Genomic DNA, 19,664 nt, shown 5'->3' on the forward strand with positions numbered 1-19,664 from the left:
AGTCTGCTCGAGGCCGTTAGTCCAGAATGCTGTCAGCCCCTGAGGCTCTTGGATTGGAAGGCTGAGGAAAAGGTTTTTGGCCTCTGGATAGTCCCATTCACTTTGCTGTTCTATCTGGGTGTCTGCTTCTTAATTCCTTTAGCACTGCCTGGGTGGGGGTCTCTACGGCCGAGCTGGACTCAACACTTCCCCTTGCAGGAGATGATCCCTGATAAATATCTTGCACCCAAACTTTGCCTCAGTGTTGGCTTTTAGAGAATACAGCCCGCAAAAGTTCTCTTCCCTCTGTCTCCAGGGCCTCCCCACATGCCAGGTCCCTTCCCTGTGCATCTGTGAAGGCCCTGCATGGGGGACTGGCCTTCGGAGTGTCCAGGACTTGGTCCCAGGAGCTCTGGGGCCTGAGTTGAGCCCCACCCACCATGCTCTTCCCCATCCCTCTAGCGCCTTCCCGGTATACCTCTCCAGCTCCAAGCCACTCTCTCTGAGGGCCCTTCCGGTGGCAGCCACATGGCAAGGGCAGCCTGTCTGGACACCCTTAGAGGCCAGAGCCCCCCTAAAGCTCAATCCTGCCCCCCTCAACAGACAGGTCCTGGGAGAGCCGTCTACTCAGGGCTGGATACAGACATAAGAGCCAGGAGGCTCGCGATTTTGCAGCTTTCAAACCAAACTCCTTAAATACAGCACGACATTTATTCCATGGCCATGGGAGAATGGGTTTTCTATTAATAAAAACTGAATATGTCCTTATTTGTGATGAAAACAAGAGCTTTGTTACATGCTCTGAATGTAACATAACATTTTAACTTGTCTGGAATTATCTTTCAGTTCCTGATTTTTCTGTCACTCCTGGGTAACGCAAGTCATGTTCTCTAAGAACAGAAGTGACCTGTTAGAATATAGCAATACAAAACATGTTAAAAATGTGTTTAAAAATCAGATTTCTGGCTTTCCTTTCAATAAAATATTGTGCTTTCTGTGGCTCTTATTTTCTCTCCATATCAGATTTGGAAAGGCCTGTAAAAGGATATACATTTTCAGTTCTAAAGTAAATCATTTGTTCCCAGGAAGCAGCTCTTCAGAATTTTAGGGCTGATTTCAGGCAAATGGCAGGGAGCAGGCCTCAAGGCTGGATTCTGTGCAATGTGCAAAATGAATCAATTAGGAGAGCAAGTCAGAAGCAGTTTCCAAAAATGTCCACTTGAGGGTGCTGTGTCCTCAGGTGGCAATAGACCAGCGTCATAGGCACACCGCCTACAATAAATTCCAGTGGTATTTCAGTTCCTGGTGTAGCTCAGCGACCTGGTGGCCTTGCAATCCAGCGCTGTGTCTGTTCGCTCACTCCTCAGACCCGTCCTAAGCCCCATCCAGTGGGTTGACTCCAGCTGGGCTCAGGGGTTCCAATACCAAGGATCCCCCAGGCTGGAGGGCACAGAAGGCTGGGGTGGGAGAGGAGATGGGGAGTTCACAGGTTACAGGAGGGGAAGGAGTGGAAGGCAGCCCTGGGAGGGGTGGAAGGCCAGGGAAGGCTTGCTGAGGGGCAGGTGAGTCTGACCCATCAGTATAGCAAATCCTAGGGACTCAGGCCTCACATGAAGGTCCAGAAGTCCCGGGCACTAGGCACTGCCTGGGCATGGCGACCAGGCCCCGTGAAGAGAGAAGCCTCCTGGCGAAACGTGGCCACCGTGAAGCTGCTCCCAGGGCCCCCCTGTAGATCCTGGGCCCTCGAGTCGCAGCTGAAGCAGCAGAGGACACAGGTAATGGTCACAGTCACCACAAACAGTACCGCCACTACCCCAATCACTGCCGTTTCCATGGCCTGCTGAGCAACCTTAGGTCCTCTCGAAGCCTTCGTTCCCATCCAGAACAGGAGGCTCTTGGTGATGGCAGGGGCCCGGCGCTCTTCCTCCGTCTCCTAAGAAGATGCTGCTCTGAGTCCCTGGGTCACTCCTGCTCCAGGCCACTGGGCACTGCCACGTGACCCCACTGCTCAAATCTCAGATAATCTCTATTTTCTATGCCTCAGGCCAGGCCTCCAAGAGCTGTGGTCAGCTCCATGTCAGCTTCTAGAAGAAGCATTGCCCTGGAAGACGTGAGAACAGACTCCCTAGACACAGAGGAGGAGGAGAGGAGGGGTCAGAAGACGCTGCACAGAGACAGCCTAGCCAGCCCTGGCCCTCCGGTGACGCCTACGGATTTCAAGAGCAAGTTACACTCAGGCCAAAGACAAAATACTCCCCCTACTGTGGATGCAGGAGGAGCCCGGCTCCTCCCCAGGAGGGACCTTGGGCCAGTGCTTCAATAGGCCTATCTGCTGCCTCCCCAGGCCCTGGCCCTGTGCTGGGGGCAGGGACACAAGGAGGGAGGAAGGCATGTACCAGCTCTGGGCAAGGCAGGGGGCACTCACGGGTCACCCCAGGCGCCAGGGCCTTCAGTGGGGGCTGGAGGAAGGGGCAGGTTGCATTTGGCCTCCTTTTCTGCCTGGCACTGGGAGTGTGCAGTTTAGATAGAATATCACATGCTTCCCCGGGAATCCCTGCCGTGTCTATGACTGTGGGGCTCCTTACCCAGAGGTCCCGGAAGAAGCCTTCTTGGGTGCTGGCCTTGCCTGCCCTCTTTGCTGCCCACTCAGCCCATTGCTCACACTCTCGTACTACGAAGACTTACCCTGGGCTCCCCGAGGGCCAGCCCTGGCTGCACCTAGTACTTCAGCCCCCTGGCCTGGTGGCCGCCCCAGGGACCATGGCACTCCTCCCTGGGTGCCGCAGCCTCCACGTTGTCCTGCTTGGAACTTGGCTCCGAGATGTCTGAGCAGCTGAGAGCACTTCCTGAATTCCTTCCTCCAATTGTGAGGAGGGCCCAGGACCCACTCAGCAGCCGTCCAACCCCAGTTATCCCGCCCAGCTGTGCGCACCCCAAGCCATTTCCACCCTGCTCCCTGCCAGGAGGTCAGGGGAATAAGCTAGGCCCAGGTGACTGAGTTAGTCTGCCACATCAGAGCCCCTTCACACCCAACACCTCTGGAGACCATCACCACTTCCAGAAAGGAGACTGGGCTATTAGCCCCACTTTGTCCATATTCTGGGAAACAGAGTAGTGAGAACAGTAACTCCAGGCATGGGACCTCACCAGACATGATCTCATAACCTTCCCAGCAACCCTGTGTAGCGATATAGCCTCCATTTTATAGATAAAGATCCTACGGTCATAGAGGTTAAATGACCTCCCTGTAGCCCATTTTGAATTAGCCATGTTAGCTGGAGTGCCAGTGGCTGAGGAGGGACCAGCCTCCCTCCACTCCTAGCTCAGTGCCCTTTCCAGGTACCATGGGACCACAGGTCATCTGATTCTGCCGTTTTACTGATCTGGGTGCAGAGTCCCAGAAAGGGCAGAGGGCCGGCCCAAGGTCACACAGCCCGGATCCTTTTCAGTTTCTCCAAGGCCTAAGGGAACTTTCTTTAGTACCAGCATTAGGAAACCGGCACTTTGCACAGAATGGGAGAGCAAGTTTTCAGAGCAAACCATGGCCTGTCATATTCTCAATCTGTCCCTTTTCTGAGATGATGGGACCATCTGGGCCCTGAGCTCCTCCTCCACATGCAGCAGGCTGTGGGCTGTGACAGGAAGCAGATTCCTTGGATTATTTTTATAACTGAGACGACCAGAAGCAGAGGGAAGGAGATGATGGGATGATCTAGGGGCCTGTGTTTCAGGTTGAGTTACCAACATCGCCTCCTTAATTGGGGTGATAGAGGGCGCCAGGGGACTGTGTGTCAAGCTTGAACATTTGTTCCTTTGACTTCTCATCAGCTGTTCTTCGCGGGTACACGCAGCTGTAGGCCGCCTGCAGAGTGCCTGAGTGGTTCCGCATTTTTAAACTGAAATAAAGACCGATCGCTCAGCAGGTTCTTTCCTGCCCTGCATAGGCTTCCTTTCCTGTTTCTGAGCTTTAGGGGAACCTCTTCCCCTTCTTTGATTCATCTGTGAAATCAGCATGGAGATGCTTGGAAAAGGGGCAGGGCTGGAGGGAACAGAAGGAGGAGTTTTGGCAGGAATCCAGGTGGGGGATGGAGAGGTCCTGGGTTACAGGGGGTGGATTTGAAGGACACTGCAGAGAAAATCAAACACTGCATGACCGCCTAGGGTCCACCTTCCCAACCCAGAAACCCAGGGCAGGAGAAATCAGTGTGAATTTGCCTCCCCCACTCCCTCCTCCTCCAACCCTCACAGAGAATCCACTGGGAAATAGAAAGGAAAGAGGACATTCTGTTCCGGTGAGTCACCAGGCCCCTGACTCTCTGGCTTGCTCTCCAGTCCCTCCCCACCGCCTCGCCTGGCCCCACTTCCCACCTCAGCTCACAGGCACAGGCTGATGGTCTCAGAGCCAGACTTCCTTCCTCACTGTGGATACCACCAGCTTTCATAGAGCATATTCCAACGAGCCTCCAGGCTTCAGCAAGGGGCATCTCTGTTACCCGCCCCATTGTAGAGAAGAGGAAACTGAGACTCCAGCATTCTCCCAAGGCCATCCAACACCCTGCACCTCGGCACCTAAAGAACTCCACTTGCTCCCTCCCAGTCCTCCCACCATGCACAGGCACCAGCTGGGGCAGCATGGCTGGAGATGCAAGGCCTGGAGAAGAAACCTTGACCCAGTTACCAAGGAAACTGAATTCAAGACAGCTTGTGGGTGGGGCTTCCTCAAGTTCCAGAGCTCAGTCCGCCCTGGATGTGGGCTGGAAAGATTACAGGGGCAGAGCCCTGGGGAGCCAGCCTCACAGCGGCTCCAACCTTCCTGTCCCCAAGGCCCTGGACTGTTCCACAGAAGGCCAAAGCCCTGCTGGTGCACACAAGACCTTCTGTGGGCAGGGCTTTGTGCAAACCCCGAATCCTCCCTCAGAGCTCAGACAGAGCCCACCCAATTCTTCCCACTCCACAACCAGCCCCTAAGACCCAGACAGAAGCCGCCTGCTCCAGACACACACTTCCCATCGAGGTCCCAGGGCAATGAGGTTGAAGGCCGGGCAGCTCCCTCCCTCCCACCTGCTATGCTGCAATCAAGAGCCTCTTCACAAAAGTTTCTTTGTGGTTTTTATTTTCCTGGACTAAAGCACCGATGAATTGACTGTGCAACCTCGTACTGTCTTCTCCAAACCAAAAGGACATTCTCAGGGCCTCTCCCAGAGGTCTGCAGCGGCCTGATGAGGAGGTCAAGATGGGCACTTCACATCCACTTGTGTCCTGACTTTGCCAAGACACCCTTGTCACTTCTGGGGCTCACTGGGAGTCACAGTCACAAAAGAGGCACTCTTCCTCTCCACTCCCCAAACCCTTCAGCGTAGCAGGCCCCAGTGTTCCTCCATTCTCTGCTGCCATAGTACCGTGGGGCATAGCATGCAAATGCAGCCCAGGCAGGCCCCGGGCCATCGTTCCCCTCCTTCACCCCAGAGATGCATCCTTCCCCATGGAAACATGGGGTCCACTTGTCCTGGGAACGGATGGCAGGCAGGGACAGCTGCTGTCCACAGGAACCCACGGCGGCAGCCTCAGCGAGCGTGGCGGGGGTGGTGGTGGTGGTGGTGATGGAGGTGGTGAGGAGCATGGCGGGGGTGGTGGTGGTGGTGGTGGAAGCCCACAGTTGATACGTGAGACACGTGGCCGGGATGATGGTGATGGTGATGGCCCAGGTGGCCCCGGCGCCGGAAAAGCCAAGGTTGGGCCCAGCGGACTCGGTTTCCCCTTGCAGCTGGACGGTTCCTCTCCACGTCACAGTCCTGCCGTCCATGGAAAAGGCAGGTGGCCAGAAGCAGCAGCAGCAGCAGGACCGCCACAGCAACGCCTGTGATCCATCCCGTGAGGGTCGTGCTCCCCAGGAGGTCCAGCATCTGGGAGCCAGACAGCCCCTACCCAGCACTTCTCACTCCTTTCTCCCCTTCAGCAGACTCCGCTCAGCCCTCTCTGTCACTAAACTTTGTTGTCTCCAGTTGCGGGCTGGAGAGCAGCCAGGGAATGTGGGCGCAGTCTGTTTGGACTGTAACTGTTGTCCAAGGGCGAGGCCAGGCCGCTGTGAACTCTGGGGAGGCCTGGCAGGGAGGCTGGGTGGAGACACAGGAGCTGTCAGGCTGGATCTGGTTGAGGGAGGAGCCCTGAGTCTAGAGGAAAGAAACCACCTGGCTCAGTGACTTTTTCTCTTCGGGCTTCCGTCTCCTCTCGTAGAGACTGAGGAACAGAGATGAAGCACACGGGCTTTGGAGCCACACAACTCACTAGCTCTGAGACTGTGCACAGGTTACTTGACCTCTCCATCCTGTTTCCTCTTCTGTAAAACGGCTGGTAACAGTTCCTTCCCCGTAGGGTGTGCTGAGGACTAAAGGAGATGAGATGTATAAACAGCAACATCAGCTCCCGTCAGGCGTTTGCCATTGATATCATTGCAGTGGACTCCAGGACTCGGGAGACATTGTCATCTGAGAGTCCGGGGTTCCCGGTCCTGTGACCTGTAGAGCTCTCTGGGGCTGAGTCAGGCTCTGTCAGATGAACCATCCCAAGCTCAGTGGGCTTGAGAAGCTCAGGGAGGTGCCACAGGCAGATTTTACCATCCAGGGAGGTCCTCCATCCGGCCTGTCCTGGGAGGCAGGAGGGTCAGGGTGTCCTCGCAAGGTGGCTGGGAGGCAGGAAGGAGGCCACTGAGCTCAGAGAGGGTAGGCACAGGCCCGGCCTCCTGGTTCCCAGTTCAACAGTCTCAACTGGCCATAATGGTGTGCTCCTTGCTCTGTCACACCTTCCCTGCCCAGCGATGGTGAATGCCATTCCTACCTACTGGAGCATTTACAGAGCAGCAGGATCTGAGCAGTCACTGACTCTCCCTCCAAGCCCACCCCCTTGGCTCGAATCTGTTCTGTTCCTCCTGGGAGGCGCCATCCCATCCTGCTCACGGGCCTCAGTGACAGGTGCTCACGCTCTTCCTGGGCAACCCTTTCTGCTATGGGCATGCTGGGCTGTTCTCCAAGCTCTTCCTCACATGCAGTGGGGCTCCCAAAGCCCCAGTTATGTGTCTGGCTCTGCAGGATCCTTCCAGGCTGAGTCCTCAGCCCCTCCCCCCAACCTCCTCAGGGTCTGTGCTCATCTCCCTGCCACCTGCCACCTGGAGGAATGTCTGCAGACACTGCAAGGCTGGTTCTCTGAGCTCTGGCAACACCTCCACCGTGACATTGGGCAAACCCCTTCCCCTGACCCAGCCTGTCTCCTCTGCAGAGTTCCCAGGGCAAGAGGTGACCTCCAGGGACCCTTCCCCCTCTGACCTCAATCTGAGCTGAGCTCTCTCAGGGAGGCCTCAAACTCTTAATTAAAACCCTCACCAAATGAAAAGACTAAACATTCCCTTCAAACAAATTGGGCTCAGGAGGCAGCAGGTCTAATGAATCCTGGCACTTCTTTGGCCCTTGGGGGAGCCACTTGAACTTTTAATGATGCTGGAATAAGAACTCTTCCTGCAGACTCCTGGGGCCCCGGGAGCCCCGCTGCCTTCCCTAGGGAAGTTAAGGAAGGAAGTCTGCTATGAGGAGGAGGAGGAAGTCAAACAGGATTTTCATCCTCAGAACTTCTCCAGGAAGACTCCTACCCCCGACCAGACACTGGCGGTGGGGCAGGGCCGGGACTTACAACCATGAACTTGAAGAACTTCCGTCAGCTCAAAGGGCCCCTTGGAATCACCCAGACCCAGCCCTCACTGACAGATGGAGAAACTGAGACCAGAGAAGGGAAAGACTCGCTTAAGTTCTCCCAGCCTTGTGAGCTAATCTATACAGCAGGTACTCACCAGAGCACTGTCCCTGCAGTGAGGGGGCCATCTGGAGTGAAAGCCTGAGATCAGCCAGGCTTTCCACAGAGATAGTGGGAAGATGAGGTGGAGATGCGAATGAGCCTGGAGGGGGCAGGGGTTCAGGACTTCCTCACATATACACAACATCTGTTTCCTTAGGTACAGGCTCACTCCCCATCTGGATAGTAGATCCCAAGGTGAACATTTGATTAGATGCTTTGGGCACCAGAGGGGCAGTGAAGGACAGGCATTGAGACCACAGTCCTCTGCAACTTAACCCATTTATGCCTGAGTTTGCATTTTTTAAAATTTTTGCAATCAGACCTTGACAATGATCTTGATCAGTAGGATATAAATAACTCCCACATAATTAGAGTTCCAGTAATGGAACACTAGGCATAAATGTTAAGAAGTGACACAGCCAGGTGCAGCAGCCTGTAATCACAGCATTTTGGGAGGCTGAGGGGGGTGGATCATTGGAGTCCAGAAGTTCAAGACCAGCCTGGGCAACATGGCAAAATCCTGTCTCTACAAAAATTATAAAAGATTAGCTAAGCATGGTGGCATGTGTCTGTAATCCCAGCTATTCAGGAGGCTGAGGTGGGAGGATTGCTTGAGCCCAGGAAGTTGAGGCTGCAGTGAGCCGAGATCGCACCACTGTGCTCCAGCCTGGGCAACAGAGCAAGACCTTGTCTTGAAAAGAAAGAAGAATAAGAAGGAGGAGGAGGAGGAGGAAGAAGAAGGAGAAGGAGAAGAAACAGACAGAGACCTTCTTGGAGGCTTGACTATACACAAGGGTTTGCAGGACTTACAACTTTAAGGACACTGTGGCTGTGTTTCAGGAATCCCTGCCTCAGAAAAGCTTGTCATTGTATTTCCCCCCCAGGATTGGGAACTTCCCACCCAAGGAACTCCCATTCTGGACCACATAGCTGATTGGTAAGCCTTTTGAAACTCGTATTATTTAGCACAGACTCATGCACAGGCTTGTAAACCAACATTGCTCTGTGGGAAAACTCACACACTAATAATTGTGTGTGCACATGCTCATGTAAATACGCACAGGTGAATGCAAGTTCCAGACAACTCACAAACTGGTGCTTGTAGTAGCTGCAGGTGGTTCTTGGAAGTCCAGCCATAGCAACCACATTGTTTTCACTAATTGGTGGCACCACCTAGTGGTGACACTGTAAATAAATCAGTTTTGTATTCGGACCTGTCAAAAGTTACAGCATCTGATGGTTGTTTATAGACCATAATTTGGACCCATGCATTTAAATCATCCCCATTCCAAATTCCCATTGAAATAGACAAAGAAGTAAAAGAGGGAAAGTCCTATTCCACACTGGAAATCAGTTAAAAAAAAAAATCACGTTACTGTCCCATAAACTTCAAGGAATTTCTACAAGGTACAGTGCAAATGGAACCAGGCTGATGGATGTATTGACTAAAGAAAGACATTCCTGGGAAACAATGGAGGATAAGCCAGGAGAGTCTCCCTAAAGCCCCACAGTAGACAGCCAGGACTAGGAGCCAGGCTGAGATGGGCGTAAGCAGGAGACAAATTGAGCAGCCTTGGGAATTGTGAGTGCTTACTCACAGAGAAGGTGGCCAAGGCTCAGCTCATCTTTTGGTTTGCGCAGAAAAGCAAGGACATTGGCCAGCAGGTTTCCAACCAGGTGCTCATGCCAGTTAGGGAAGGGGACATTCTTCTGGCCAACCTTGGTCTGCCTCAACAAAGTTGCCCAGCAGAACAGCAAACTGCTCTCTTCTCAGAAGCTCTCCCTGCCCTAATCATGGTGGATTGGAGCTCCCAATCCAGAAAAACTAAACTATAAATATGCCATTTTGTTTATTTTCCCATTGCCGGAACCAACATGTTTGAAGATGATCTACACATCTTTTATAGGACCCATTTCAAACCTCAATCCCAAACAAATGTAGATCTAGGTCCCTCCACAAAGTGAGCAATTAGATAAAAATTTCTAGACATATGAAAAAACATATAAGTTATTATATCTTTATTACTAGGGTTATTCAAATCTAAGAAGCAAAACCAGTAAAATTCCCTAATTTACATTGTAAATACAATTCCAAAAGTCAATCTATATATGAATATGGAAAATATGCAAAACCAGGGAACTTTTTTCCAATTAAAAACCAAATCTGGAAAGATTGCTTTGAGAACCTTCCCTATAACTCAGAAATAAATAAATAGATTAAAAGGGAGAGAGAGAAAGAAAAGAAAGATCCAGAAATCAAATATACCTATATAATAGGCATTCCAGAAATAGAGAATAGAGTCCATGGAGAAACAATCATTAAAGAAACATAAAGAAAATTTCCTGACTTGAAGAATTAAGTTTTTAGATCAAAAAGTGCACTTAGTACTCAGCAAACATCTATCTATCTATCTATCTATCTGGAGACAGGGTCTCATTCTGTTACCCAGGCTGAAGTGCAGTGGCACCATCACAGTTGGCTCACTGCAGCCTTGACCTCTTGAGCTCAAGTGATCCTCCCGCCCCAGCCTCTCAAGTAGCTGGGACTACAGGCAGATCCCACCATGCTGGCTAATTTTAAAAAATTTTTTTGTAGAGACAGGTTTTTGCCATGTTGTCCAGGCTGGTCTTGAACTCCTAGGTTCAAGCAATCCTCCCAACTTGGCCTCCCAAAGTGCTGTGATTATAGGTGTGAGCTACTATGTCCCACCTAAGCAAACTATTTAGAGAGGCCAGAGCATCTAGCTATATCCAGGAGAAATTTTAACATTAAAACAATAAAGAAAAACCAAATGATACACCGTCATAGAAAACAGTTTGAATTTTCATGTAAAACTAAACACACTCTACCATACAATCCAGCAATCACACTCCTTGGAATTTACCGAAATTAGCTGAAAACTTGTTTCCACACAAAAATCTGCATGTGGGTGTTTACAGCAACTTTATTCATAATTGACAAAACTTGGAAGCAACTGAGAGGTCCTTCAGCAGGTGAACGGATAAACTGTGGTATACCAGACAATGGAACGTTATTCAGCACTAAAAAGAAATGAACTCTCAAGCCATGAGAAAACATGGAGGAAACTTACATGCATATGGCTAAGTGAAAGAAGCCAATCTCAAAAGGCTACATATGTACAATTGTGACTATTTAACATTCTGGAAAAGGCAAAACTATGGAGATAGTAGAAAGATCAGTGGTTGCCAGGGGCTGGAAGGAGGCAGGAGGTGAGTGCAGGGAATTTTTTAGGGCAGTGAAACTAACTCTATAAAACACTATGATGATGGATACGTGTCATTTCAAAATTTGTCAAAATCCATAGAATGTACAACACCAAGAATGAACCCTACTGTGAACAATGGCCTTTGGGAGATGAGGTGTCAACGTAGAGTGGGTTATAACAAACGTACCTCTGTGTTGTGGAACACTGATAATAGCGGAGGGGGGTTCACATGGGAAATCTCTGTAACCTCCACTCAAATTTTTTGTGAACCTAAAACTGCTCTAAACAATAAAGTCTACCTTTTTTAAAAAAAGAAAAGGGGTAAATAAAATAATCCTACAAACCACAACAGGAGCTGTTTGAAGATATCTTCGTTTATTTTTTTAATTCACATAACTTACTTTATAAAAGTAGCATAACCCTGATACCAAACCTAACAACTATAGCACAAAAACACTACAAATCTCAGAATTCTATCCGATTAATGTTCTATCCCTAACAAAACATTGGGAGACGAATACTCCATAAAATAAATTTATTCTAGGAATGTGAGGGTGGTTTCATATTTTAAAAATATGTTGTCTTGGGCTGGGCTCAGTAGCTCATGCCTGTAATCCCAGCATTTTGGGGCCAAGGTGGGTGGATCACTTGAGGTCAGGAGTTCAAGACCAGCCTGTCCAACCTAGTGAGGCCAACCCCATCTCTACTAAAAATACAAAAATTAGCCAGGCGTGGTGGCTCACACCTGTAATCCCAGCTACTCAGGAAGCTGAGGCACAAGTGTAGTATTGGGATGCGAGATTAAAATAATTCACCAAGACTAAAGTATGCCAAATTGCAGGGTCTTTATTGCTGGTGACCACGGAGGACTCACATCTCTCAAACCCGTGGCCACAAGGGGAGAGTGTCAAGGCTTTTTATACCCGAAAGACCACCTTGGGAGTGGGGTTGAGGAGCGGGGAGGAGGATGAAAGGGCTTCAGACATTCCGAGGGCTGGTGGATTTTGTAAATCATCTCCTGGGCAGGGACAGGGGTGGGGGCCTCCGGACATTCCGAGGGCTCGGGGGCTTATTGTCACTTTAATTGCTACATAAATGATTCACAAAAGTCAAGACAAACGTTAGTTTACACATGGTTTGGGTACCGGTGGAAATTACAGATCTTAGTTCACAGGGGCCAAGATGAGATTAGCTTGGGCTGTGCATTCTGATAAGCAAAGGCCAGCAATTCTGTTAGTTACTGATGAGAAAGGTAAACAACTTCACCTGGTGGACATTATCCAGAGCAGACTAGCAGTCTTATTTACAGAAACCAAGTTAGCAGTTATTGCAAAGAGAATGGGGCAGTTATTACAACTCATTTTTGGAGACACAGCTTTGTCTTATAAAATGGCGTTGCTCAGGTTCTGGCTCCAGGCCAGCTATAGCACATAAGAATTGCTTGAACTCAGGAAGCAGAGGTTGCCATGAGCTGAGATTACACCACTGCACTCCAGCCTGGGTGATAGAATGAGACTGTCTCAAAAAAAGCAAAACAAAAACAACAAATGGAAGGTTTGTGGCAACCCACTTCGAGCAAGTCTGTAGACACTATTTTCCAACGGCATGTGCTCACTTCACGTCCCTGTGTCACACATTTTAATAATTCTCACAATACTTCAAATGTTTTCATTCCTAGCATATCTGTTATGGTGATCTGTCATCAGTGATCTTTGATGTTACTATTGTAATTGTTTTGGGGCACCATGAACTGCATCCCTATCATGTTATTCAGTAATGCGTGTGTTCTGGCTGCTCACTGACTAGCCTTTCCTCCATCTCTTTTCTTCTCATAGGGTTTTCCTATTCCCTAAGACACAACGATATGAAAATAAAGTCAATTAATAACCCTACAATGGCATCTAAATGCTCAATGAAAGGAAGAGTCATGTCTCTCACTTTAAATCAAAAACTAGAAATTATTTAACCTTAGTGAGGAAGGCATGTTGAATGCCAAGACAGACTGAAAGTGAAGCCTCTTGCACCCAACAGTTAGCCAACGTGTGAATGCTGCCTCGCCTTGTACTTTTATGTTATGAAGATGGCTTCTTTCCTTCAGCCTCTGCTAGCATCCAACTTTTCATCTGCAGCCTCTTCACCTCTGTCAGCTTCCATAGAATGAAGGAGAGTTAGGGTCTTGCTCTGGATTAGGCTTTTGTTTAAGAGAATGTTGTGGCTGGTTCATCGTTTATCCAGACCACTCAAACTGTCTCCATATCGACAATAAGGCTGTTTTGCTTTCTTATCATTCATGTGTGCACTGGAGTAGGACTTTTAATTTCCTTCAGGAACTTTTTAATTTTAATTTAAATTTTGGCCAGATGCAGTGGCTCACGCCCATAATCCTAGCATTTTGGGAGGCCAAGGTGAGCAGATCACTTGACACCAGGAATTCAAGACTAGCTTAGACAACATGATGAAACCTCATCTCTAAATAATAGTAATAATATATTTTAATTTTAAAATTTTTAAATAAAAATACAAAATCAGTGATTTTCCTACAAAACAGTAATTAATAGCTAAAACAGAAAGAAGGCGTTATTGAAATTTAAAAACAGAAATATAAAACTTCTAAGAATAAACTTAACAAGAGATGTGGAAGACCCACATGAACAAAAGAAAAAGCAACTCTTCACTGAGAGCTGTGAAAGAAGACCTGAATAACCGAAGCGCCGCACCATGTGTCTGAAAGGGAGGAGCCCATGTTATAGCCCAGGCTATACTTCAGTGGATATTGATCCTGTGAGACTTGCAAACAACCTGCCAGAAGCATCTGTTAGGTGAATTCTCATATGCAATAGAGATAATATTTTTGAAAAGTATTAATATATTTTTTTTGAGATAGGATCTTGCTCTGTCACCAGGCTAGAGTGCAGTGGCACGATCACAGCTCACTGCAGCCTCGACCTCCCAAGCCCAAGCAATCCTCCTGCCTCAGCCTCCCGAGTAACTGGGACTCCTTGTGTGCCACCATGTCTGGCTATTTTTTTTTATTCTTTGTAGAGATGTGGTCTTGCTATGTTGCCTAGGATGATAACCTGCTTTTTAAAGTTACTTTTCCAAATATGTAAGTTTCTTTCTAGTTGTTCCAGGGCGTCTGCTTGGAGAGAGAGTCGAATTACTACAAAAAGAATGCAAGGAAGAAGGAGTTTAATATACATACGGTCTTTGACCTTCAAAGTAGGCCTTTTCCCTGCAAGTCAAGCCAGTTTCCTGAGAGGATTTTCACATTCTTTTTTCTCTCCCTTTCAACATACTGAATGAAGAACCAAACAAGCACCCAGCCCATGCAGATCTCCCTCATAATGTAGAAGGCTCCCCAATTCCACATGTGACAGCCACATGTAGCTGAAGTTTGAAGTCTGAGGTAGAGGGAGGCCATGATATCCAGGCCTGGGAGAAGCCCAGTTCCTTCTGGCCCCAAGAGATGATGGGAAGGAGAGAGAAGAGAGGCACAAAGTGCAAAATGTGTGTGGCAGCTGCTGGAGAGCTTAAAAAATAAATAGAGAGACTACAGGAAGATAGGGCTAGAGGTGAATAAACTGAGGCACTGATGTTATTTGGATGCGGAGTATGGTCTACAAAACCTAGGTATTCATGAAAATGTGACCTCATCTGTACACGCAGGGTGGTTAGTGCTAGCAATGTTTGTGTTACACATATAAACATGTACAGACAAAAGTCTGAAGAGCTACATGATACAATCTTAATAGGGCTTCTCTCTGAGCAGTGATACCCAGCAGATGGTACCCAATGAAAACTAGTCATTTCTCTGATCTAATCTCAGGAGCTGGAGCTATGGGAGTTGGGAGTGTGCGTGGGTGTCCCGTGTAACTCAAGTTGAAAGATTTGGAGTTCCCAAATCTCAGCAAATCCCAGAAAGCTTTGGTTGAGGAACAGGTAAGAGTGTGAGGGCTCAGAGAGGAGAAGAGGATCACTGTCAGCTTGTGAAAGGATCAGAAATCCATTCCTAGAGAATACTTGAAAAATGTGTGGAAGCACCTGGTGTTATCAGGATGCCTGGGTAAGCATTTAGTGTGCAGGATCCAAGCATGGAAACATCCTGCAATAAGTGTGATGGTCCCTGGACAGCGTGCTCAGGCGCTTTGAGACATGCATATGCAGTAAACAGAGTGAACTTCTTGAGCCTAAGTTTGCCCTCGTACACAACAAGGGAAGAACTGGAGACAGATTGAATCTGTGTACTCTAAGGTTCATTGCTCTCTGGATTTTCAAGTCTTTGTAATATTCTGAAACCATTATCTAAAGATAATTGTGACACTTAAAATTATATTCATTTATGTAACTAACATATGTTGAACTAGACTCTGTGCCTGGTACCGAGGCTGGGTAGAAAAAAGACAGTCCATGCCTTCCAAGAGCTTTTTACCTAGGACAGGAGACAGAAATATAAATTACTACAACACACTGCATAAATTCTGGGACCTATGTGTTCACAAGGAAAGCACAAAAGGAGTCATTCATAAGTAATAAACCCCTTTCCTTTTCCTCCCAACTATTTTAATAATTGCTAGAATAATTACACTTTACAAATGTATCTCATTTAAATCTCACAACAAACCCATTGTCCTCACATTACATATGAGGCTTAGAGACTGAAAGCACTCATTCTTGCTGGGCACAGTAGCTCACACCTGCGATCCCAGCATTTTGAGAGGCTGAGGTGGGCGGATCACCTGAGGTCAGGAGTTCGAGACCAGCCTGGCCAATATGGTAAAACCTGGCCTCTACTAAAAATACAAAAAATAGCCCGGCACCTATAATCCCAAGTACTCAGGAGGCTGAGGCAGGAGAATTGCTTGAACCCTGGAGGTGGAGATTGCATTGAGCCAAGATTGTGCCACTGCACTCCAGCCTGGGAGATACAATGAGACTCTGTCTTCAAAAATAAACAAATAAAGCTCCCACTCTGGGTCATGCAGTAGTAAATGACAGAGCCAGAATAAAGCACAGACCTGCCTGACCCCAAAGCCTACCTCTAATCCATCACAATATTGTGCTAGGCTGAGAGATGTAACTGAACATGATGCTTCATTCAGAAAGTTTGCTCTCTGATGGGAAAGAGAACTCATGTCTCTGAGAATCCACAGGAGAGAAAAATCAGGAAACAGGCATAAGAGGATAATAAAGAGGAAAAGGAGAGAAGCTTTCAAGTTCTTTTGCCCTGAAATTTGAAAAAACTCCTGATTAGGCTTTTGTAGAACGATGTCCAAAGACATAATAATTTCCTGAGTGGGTTTTCAACCTATCCTACACATACATAAAAAGAAACACTTCTAAAAAGTAGACAATAATCAAAAAATGTCATAGAGAGATGGTTGGATAGACAAATTGACATGTGAAAAATGTAGCAAGTAGGTAACAATTGCAGACACTAGTGTAAAGTACATGGCTTAGCACTAGTACATATATATATTCAACTGTACAATTCTTTCAGCCTTTCTGTGTGTTTGAAATATGTTTGAACCTTTCTCTATGTTTGAAATACGAAGAAAACACCCAAAAAATGTTGGCAGAAAAAAGTAGGCAATAGTTGTGCAAGAAAGTAAGTGAACAGAGATTTCTAGTGCTGTCCAATATGGTACCCACTAGTCACATGGCTATTGGGCATTTGAAATGTGGCTAGTCTGAGTTAAGAATTCTGTTTCTTTTCTTTTCTTTTTTTTTTTTTTTTTTGAGATGGAGTCTCGCTGTGTTGCCCTGGCTGGAGTGCAGTGGGGTGATCTCAGCTCACTTCGACCTCTGCCTCCCAGGTTCAAGCGATTCTCCTACCTCAGCCTCCTGAGTAGCTAGGATTGCCGGCATGCGCCACCATGCCTGGCTAATTTTTTTATTTTTAGCAGACACAGGGTTAGTCAGGCTGGTCTCAAACTCATGACCTCCTGCTCCGCCTACTTTGGCCTCCCAAAGTGCTGGGATTACAGGCGTGAGCCACTGCGCCCAACCTACACTCCATTTCAAAGACGTAGTACACAAAAGAATGTAAAATATGTCATTAGTAACTTTTAAATCTTGTCTACAGGTTAAAATAGTCATATTTTTTATATATTGAGCAAAATAAAATGTTACTGAAATTAATTTCACCCGTTTCATTTTACTTTTCTAATGTGGCTACTAGAAAATTTTAAATTATCTTGCTTGCATTGTATTTCTATTGAACAGTGGCACACCTCACACCTAGATGAATCAAACGTAGCCACTGATCTCAGAGAGCTGAAGATCTAGGTCCTATGGACAAAACCAGCCTAAAAATCATCAGATGATTTCAGCACACTGTAATCTCAATGACTTCCTTGCTCGTGGATGTCCACTAGGTGCGTTTGATGAGGCTTGGGGCCTAACTATCTCCCTAGAGAATATTTGGAAATATGTGGGAGCATTTGGCGTTATCAGGATGATTGGGTAAGCATCTAGTGTGCAGGATCCATGCATGGCAAATAGCCTGCAATGAGTGTGATGGTCCCGTAGGAGGAACACTTGTCTTGTCCAAACATCAGTAGTTCATCTGCTGAGAAACCTAAAAGTAGAGGAAAAGTAACACTTTCCTCTGGTGAAAGACTCTGAGGTCTATTTATTCTCCATCCCACGCTGAGGCAATATCATTATTTTTTTTAATTTTCTTTCTTTCTTTCTTTCCTTTTTTGACATAGTCTCACTCTGTCACCCAGGCTGGAGTGCAGTGGCATGATCTCAGCTCACTGCAACCTCCACCTCCCAGGTTCAAGTGATTCTCCTGCCTCAGCCTCCTGAGTAGGTGGGATTACAGGCACCCAACACCACATCTGGCTAATTGTTTTTTTGTATTTTCAGTAGCAACAGGGTTTCACCATGTTGGCCAGGCTGGTCCCAAACTCCTGACCTCAGGCAATCCACCTACCTTGGCCTCCCAAAGTGCTGGTATTACAGGCGTGAGCCACTGCTCCCAACCATGCAATATCATTATTTCTATGGAGGCAAGAACAAGGAACTCCTTGGGATACTGAGTCACATAATCCAATTCTATGCCTCTTTAAGAGTAGGAAAAGCACCTGGACAGTCCAGGGGATTGACTCCCAGCAGGAAACCTGTCTAATTATAAAGACTGCCAGTAGCAAGTTTCAATTACCCAGACTAATTGGCCTTCTGGGAGGCTGTCCCCAGAGCTCAGCATGCCAGCCCCAGCATCAGACCCTAAAGGGCCATGGTGACAGAGCATTTCTGGGGATGGTAACCAATGAAAATGAGTCACCTCTCTGGTCTAATCTCAGGAGCAGCAGCTATGGCAGTCGGGAGTGTGCGTGGGTATCCCGTGTAATTCCAGTTGAAGGACTTGGAGTTCCCAAACCTCAGCAAATCCCAGAAAGCTTTGGTGGGGGAACAGGTAAGGGTGTGAGGACTCAGAGAGGCAAAGAGGATCACTGTCAGCTTGTGAAAGGATCAGAAATCCAATCCCAGGAGAAGGTACAGAGGTCCAGGCAAGAGATGATGGGTACCCATGTCACAGCAGTGGCAGAGAGAGCAGCAGGTGGAACATTTAAAATCCATATCTATTTTTGAGATGGAATTTAAAAGACTTTCTGAGTCATTTGATGAGGAGAATTGAGGGGAAGCAGGAGCCAAGCATAATTCCTATGTATCTGGATTGGGCAACTGTGTGGTAAAACAGGCAGGAGTAACTTTTTGAGAAACTTGCCAGTGCAGAGGAAGAGAGAGATGAGGCAGCAGCCGGAGGAGAGAATTGTTCCAAAGATTTTTACTTTAAAGGTGCAAGAAGATTGACCTTTATATTCTCAGTAGAGTCACCAGAGGAGAGGGTCACGGCTCACAGAATAAGGTCCCCACAGAAGGGAGAGGGATTAGAGCCAGGGAGAGGTGGGGTGGGATGTTTTGAGGTTGATACTCTGTCTCAGTAGCCAAAGTCAGGAGTCTCCTGGTCTCTAGAACCTTGACGTGACCCTCCTTGGGCCTCATTTCTCTCTCTCTCTCTCTTTATACCCATAATAAATTTTTTTTCTTGAGGCAGGGTCTTGTTGTGCCACCCTGGCTAAGTGCAGGGGCACAATCATGGCTCACTGCAGCCCCGACCTCCCAGGCTCAAGCAATCCTCCCACCTCAGTCACCCAAATAGCTAGGACTACAGGTGTAGTCCATGCCTGGCTAAGTGTGTGTGTGTGTGTGTGTGTGTGTGAGAGAGAGAGAGAGAGAGAGAGAGTAGATAGGGTTTCACCATGTTGTCCAGGCTGGTCTCAAACTCCTGGCCTCAGGTGATCTTCCTGTCTCAGATTCCCAACATGCTGGGATTACAGGCATGAGCCACTGTACTTTGCCAAAAAAAATTTTTTTAAGCCTATGTGCCGTGTACTAAAAAAGTCTAAAACACAAGACTAGTTACAGAAGAGTGGAAAGCAAAAGGATACAAAAGATATATAATGCAGTCTAGGTGCAGTGGCTCATGCCTGTAATCCCAGCACTTTGGGAATCTGAGACAGGAAGATCACCTGAGGCCAGGAGTTTGAGACCAGCCTGGACAACATGCCAAGATGCTGTCTCTACAAAGAAAAGTTTTTAAATTAACCA

The 19,664-nt window shown here is 47.8% G+C and overlaps 2 protein-coding genes across 4 annotated transcripts; both read right to left on the bottom strand.

Moving 5' to 3' along the window:
- Window positions 1–647: 647 nt before the first annotated feature.
- On the bottom strand, window positions 648–4,566 carry SPAAR (small regulatory polypeptide of amino acid response). Of its 3 annotated transcripts, none has more exons than XM_021671498.2 (2): window positions 4,348–4,566; window positions 648–2,104 (listed from the first exon to the last, which is right to left on the bottom strand). In XM_021671498.2, the coding sequence occupies exon 2, from the start codon at window positions 1,856–1,858 to the stop codon at window positions 1,586–1,588; it is 273 nt and encodes a 90-aa protein (XP_021527173.1). In that variant the 5' UTR covers window positions 1,859–2,104; window positions 4,348–4,566; the 3' UTR covers window positions 648–1,585. The 3 variants fall into 3 exon arrangements, 2 of the variants coding, with proteins under 2 accessions (XP_021527173.1, XP_021527172.1); XM_021671497.2 differs by lacking the exon at window positions 4,348–4,566 and adding an exon at window positions 2,665–3,330; XR_002478692.1 differs by lacking the exon at window positions 648–2,104 and adding an exon at window positions 3,404–3,875.
- A 505-nt stretch (window positions 4,567–5,071) lies between these two features.
- Window positions 5,072–5,988, bottom strand: HRCT1 (histidine rich carboxyl terminus 1). Its single transcript, XM_012463190.3, has one exon. The coding sequence runs from the start codon at window positions 5,880–5,882 to the stop codon at window positions 5,544–5,546; it is 339 nt and encodes a 112-aa protein (XP_012318613.3). The 5' UTR covers window positions 5,883–5,988; the 3' UTR covers window positions 5,072–5,543.
- Window positions 5,989–19,664: the final 13,676 nt, after the last annotated feature.

The sequence above is a fragment of the Aotus nancymaae genome, unplaced genomic scaffold, assembly GCF_030222135.1.
Source record: "Aotus nancymaae isolate 86718 unplaced genomic scaffold, 86718_ANA_hifiasm-v0.15.2.pri h1tg000003l, whole genome shotgun sequence".
Classification (NCBI taxonomy): domain Eukaryota; kingdom Metazoa; phylum Chordata; class Mammalia; order Primates; family Aotidae; genus Aotus; species Aotus nancymaae.

What these genes read in the sequence shown, in the direction of transcription:
- SPAAR (XM_021671498.2), bottom strand. Translation starts at nt 1,858, where the DNA reads ATGGGAACGAAGGCTTCGAGAGGACCTAAGGTTGCTCAGCAGGCCATG.
- HRCT1 (XM_012463190.3), bottom strand. Translation starts at nt 5,882, where the DNA reads ATGCTGGACCTCCTGGGGAGCACGACCCTCACGGGATGGATCACAGGC.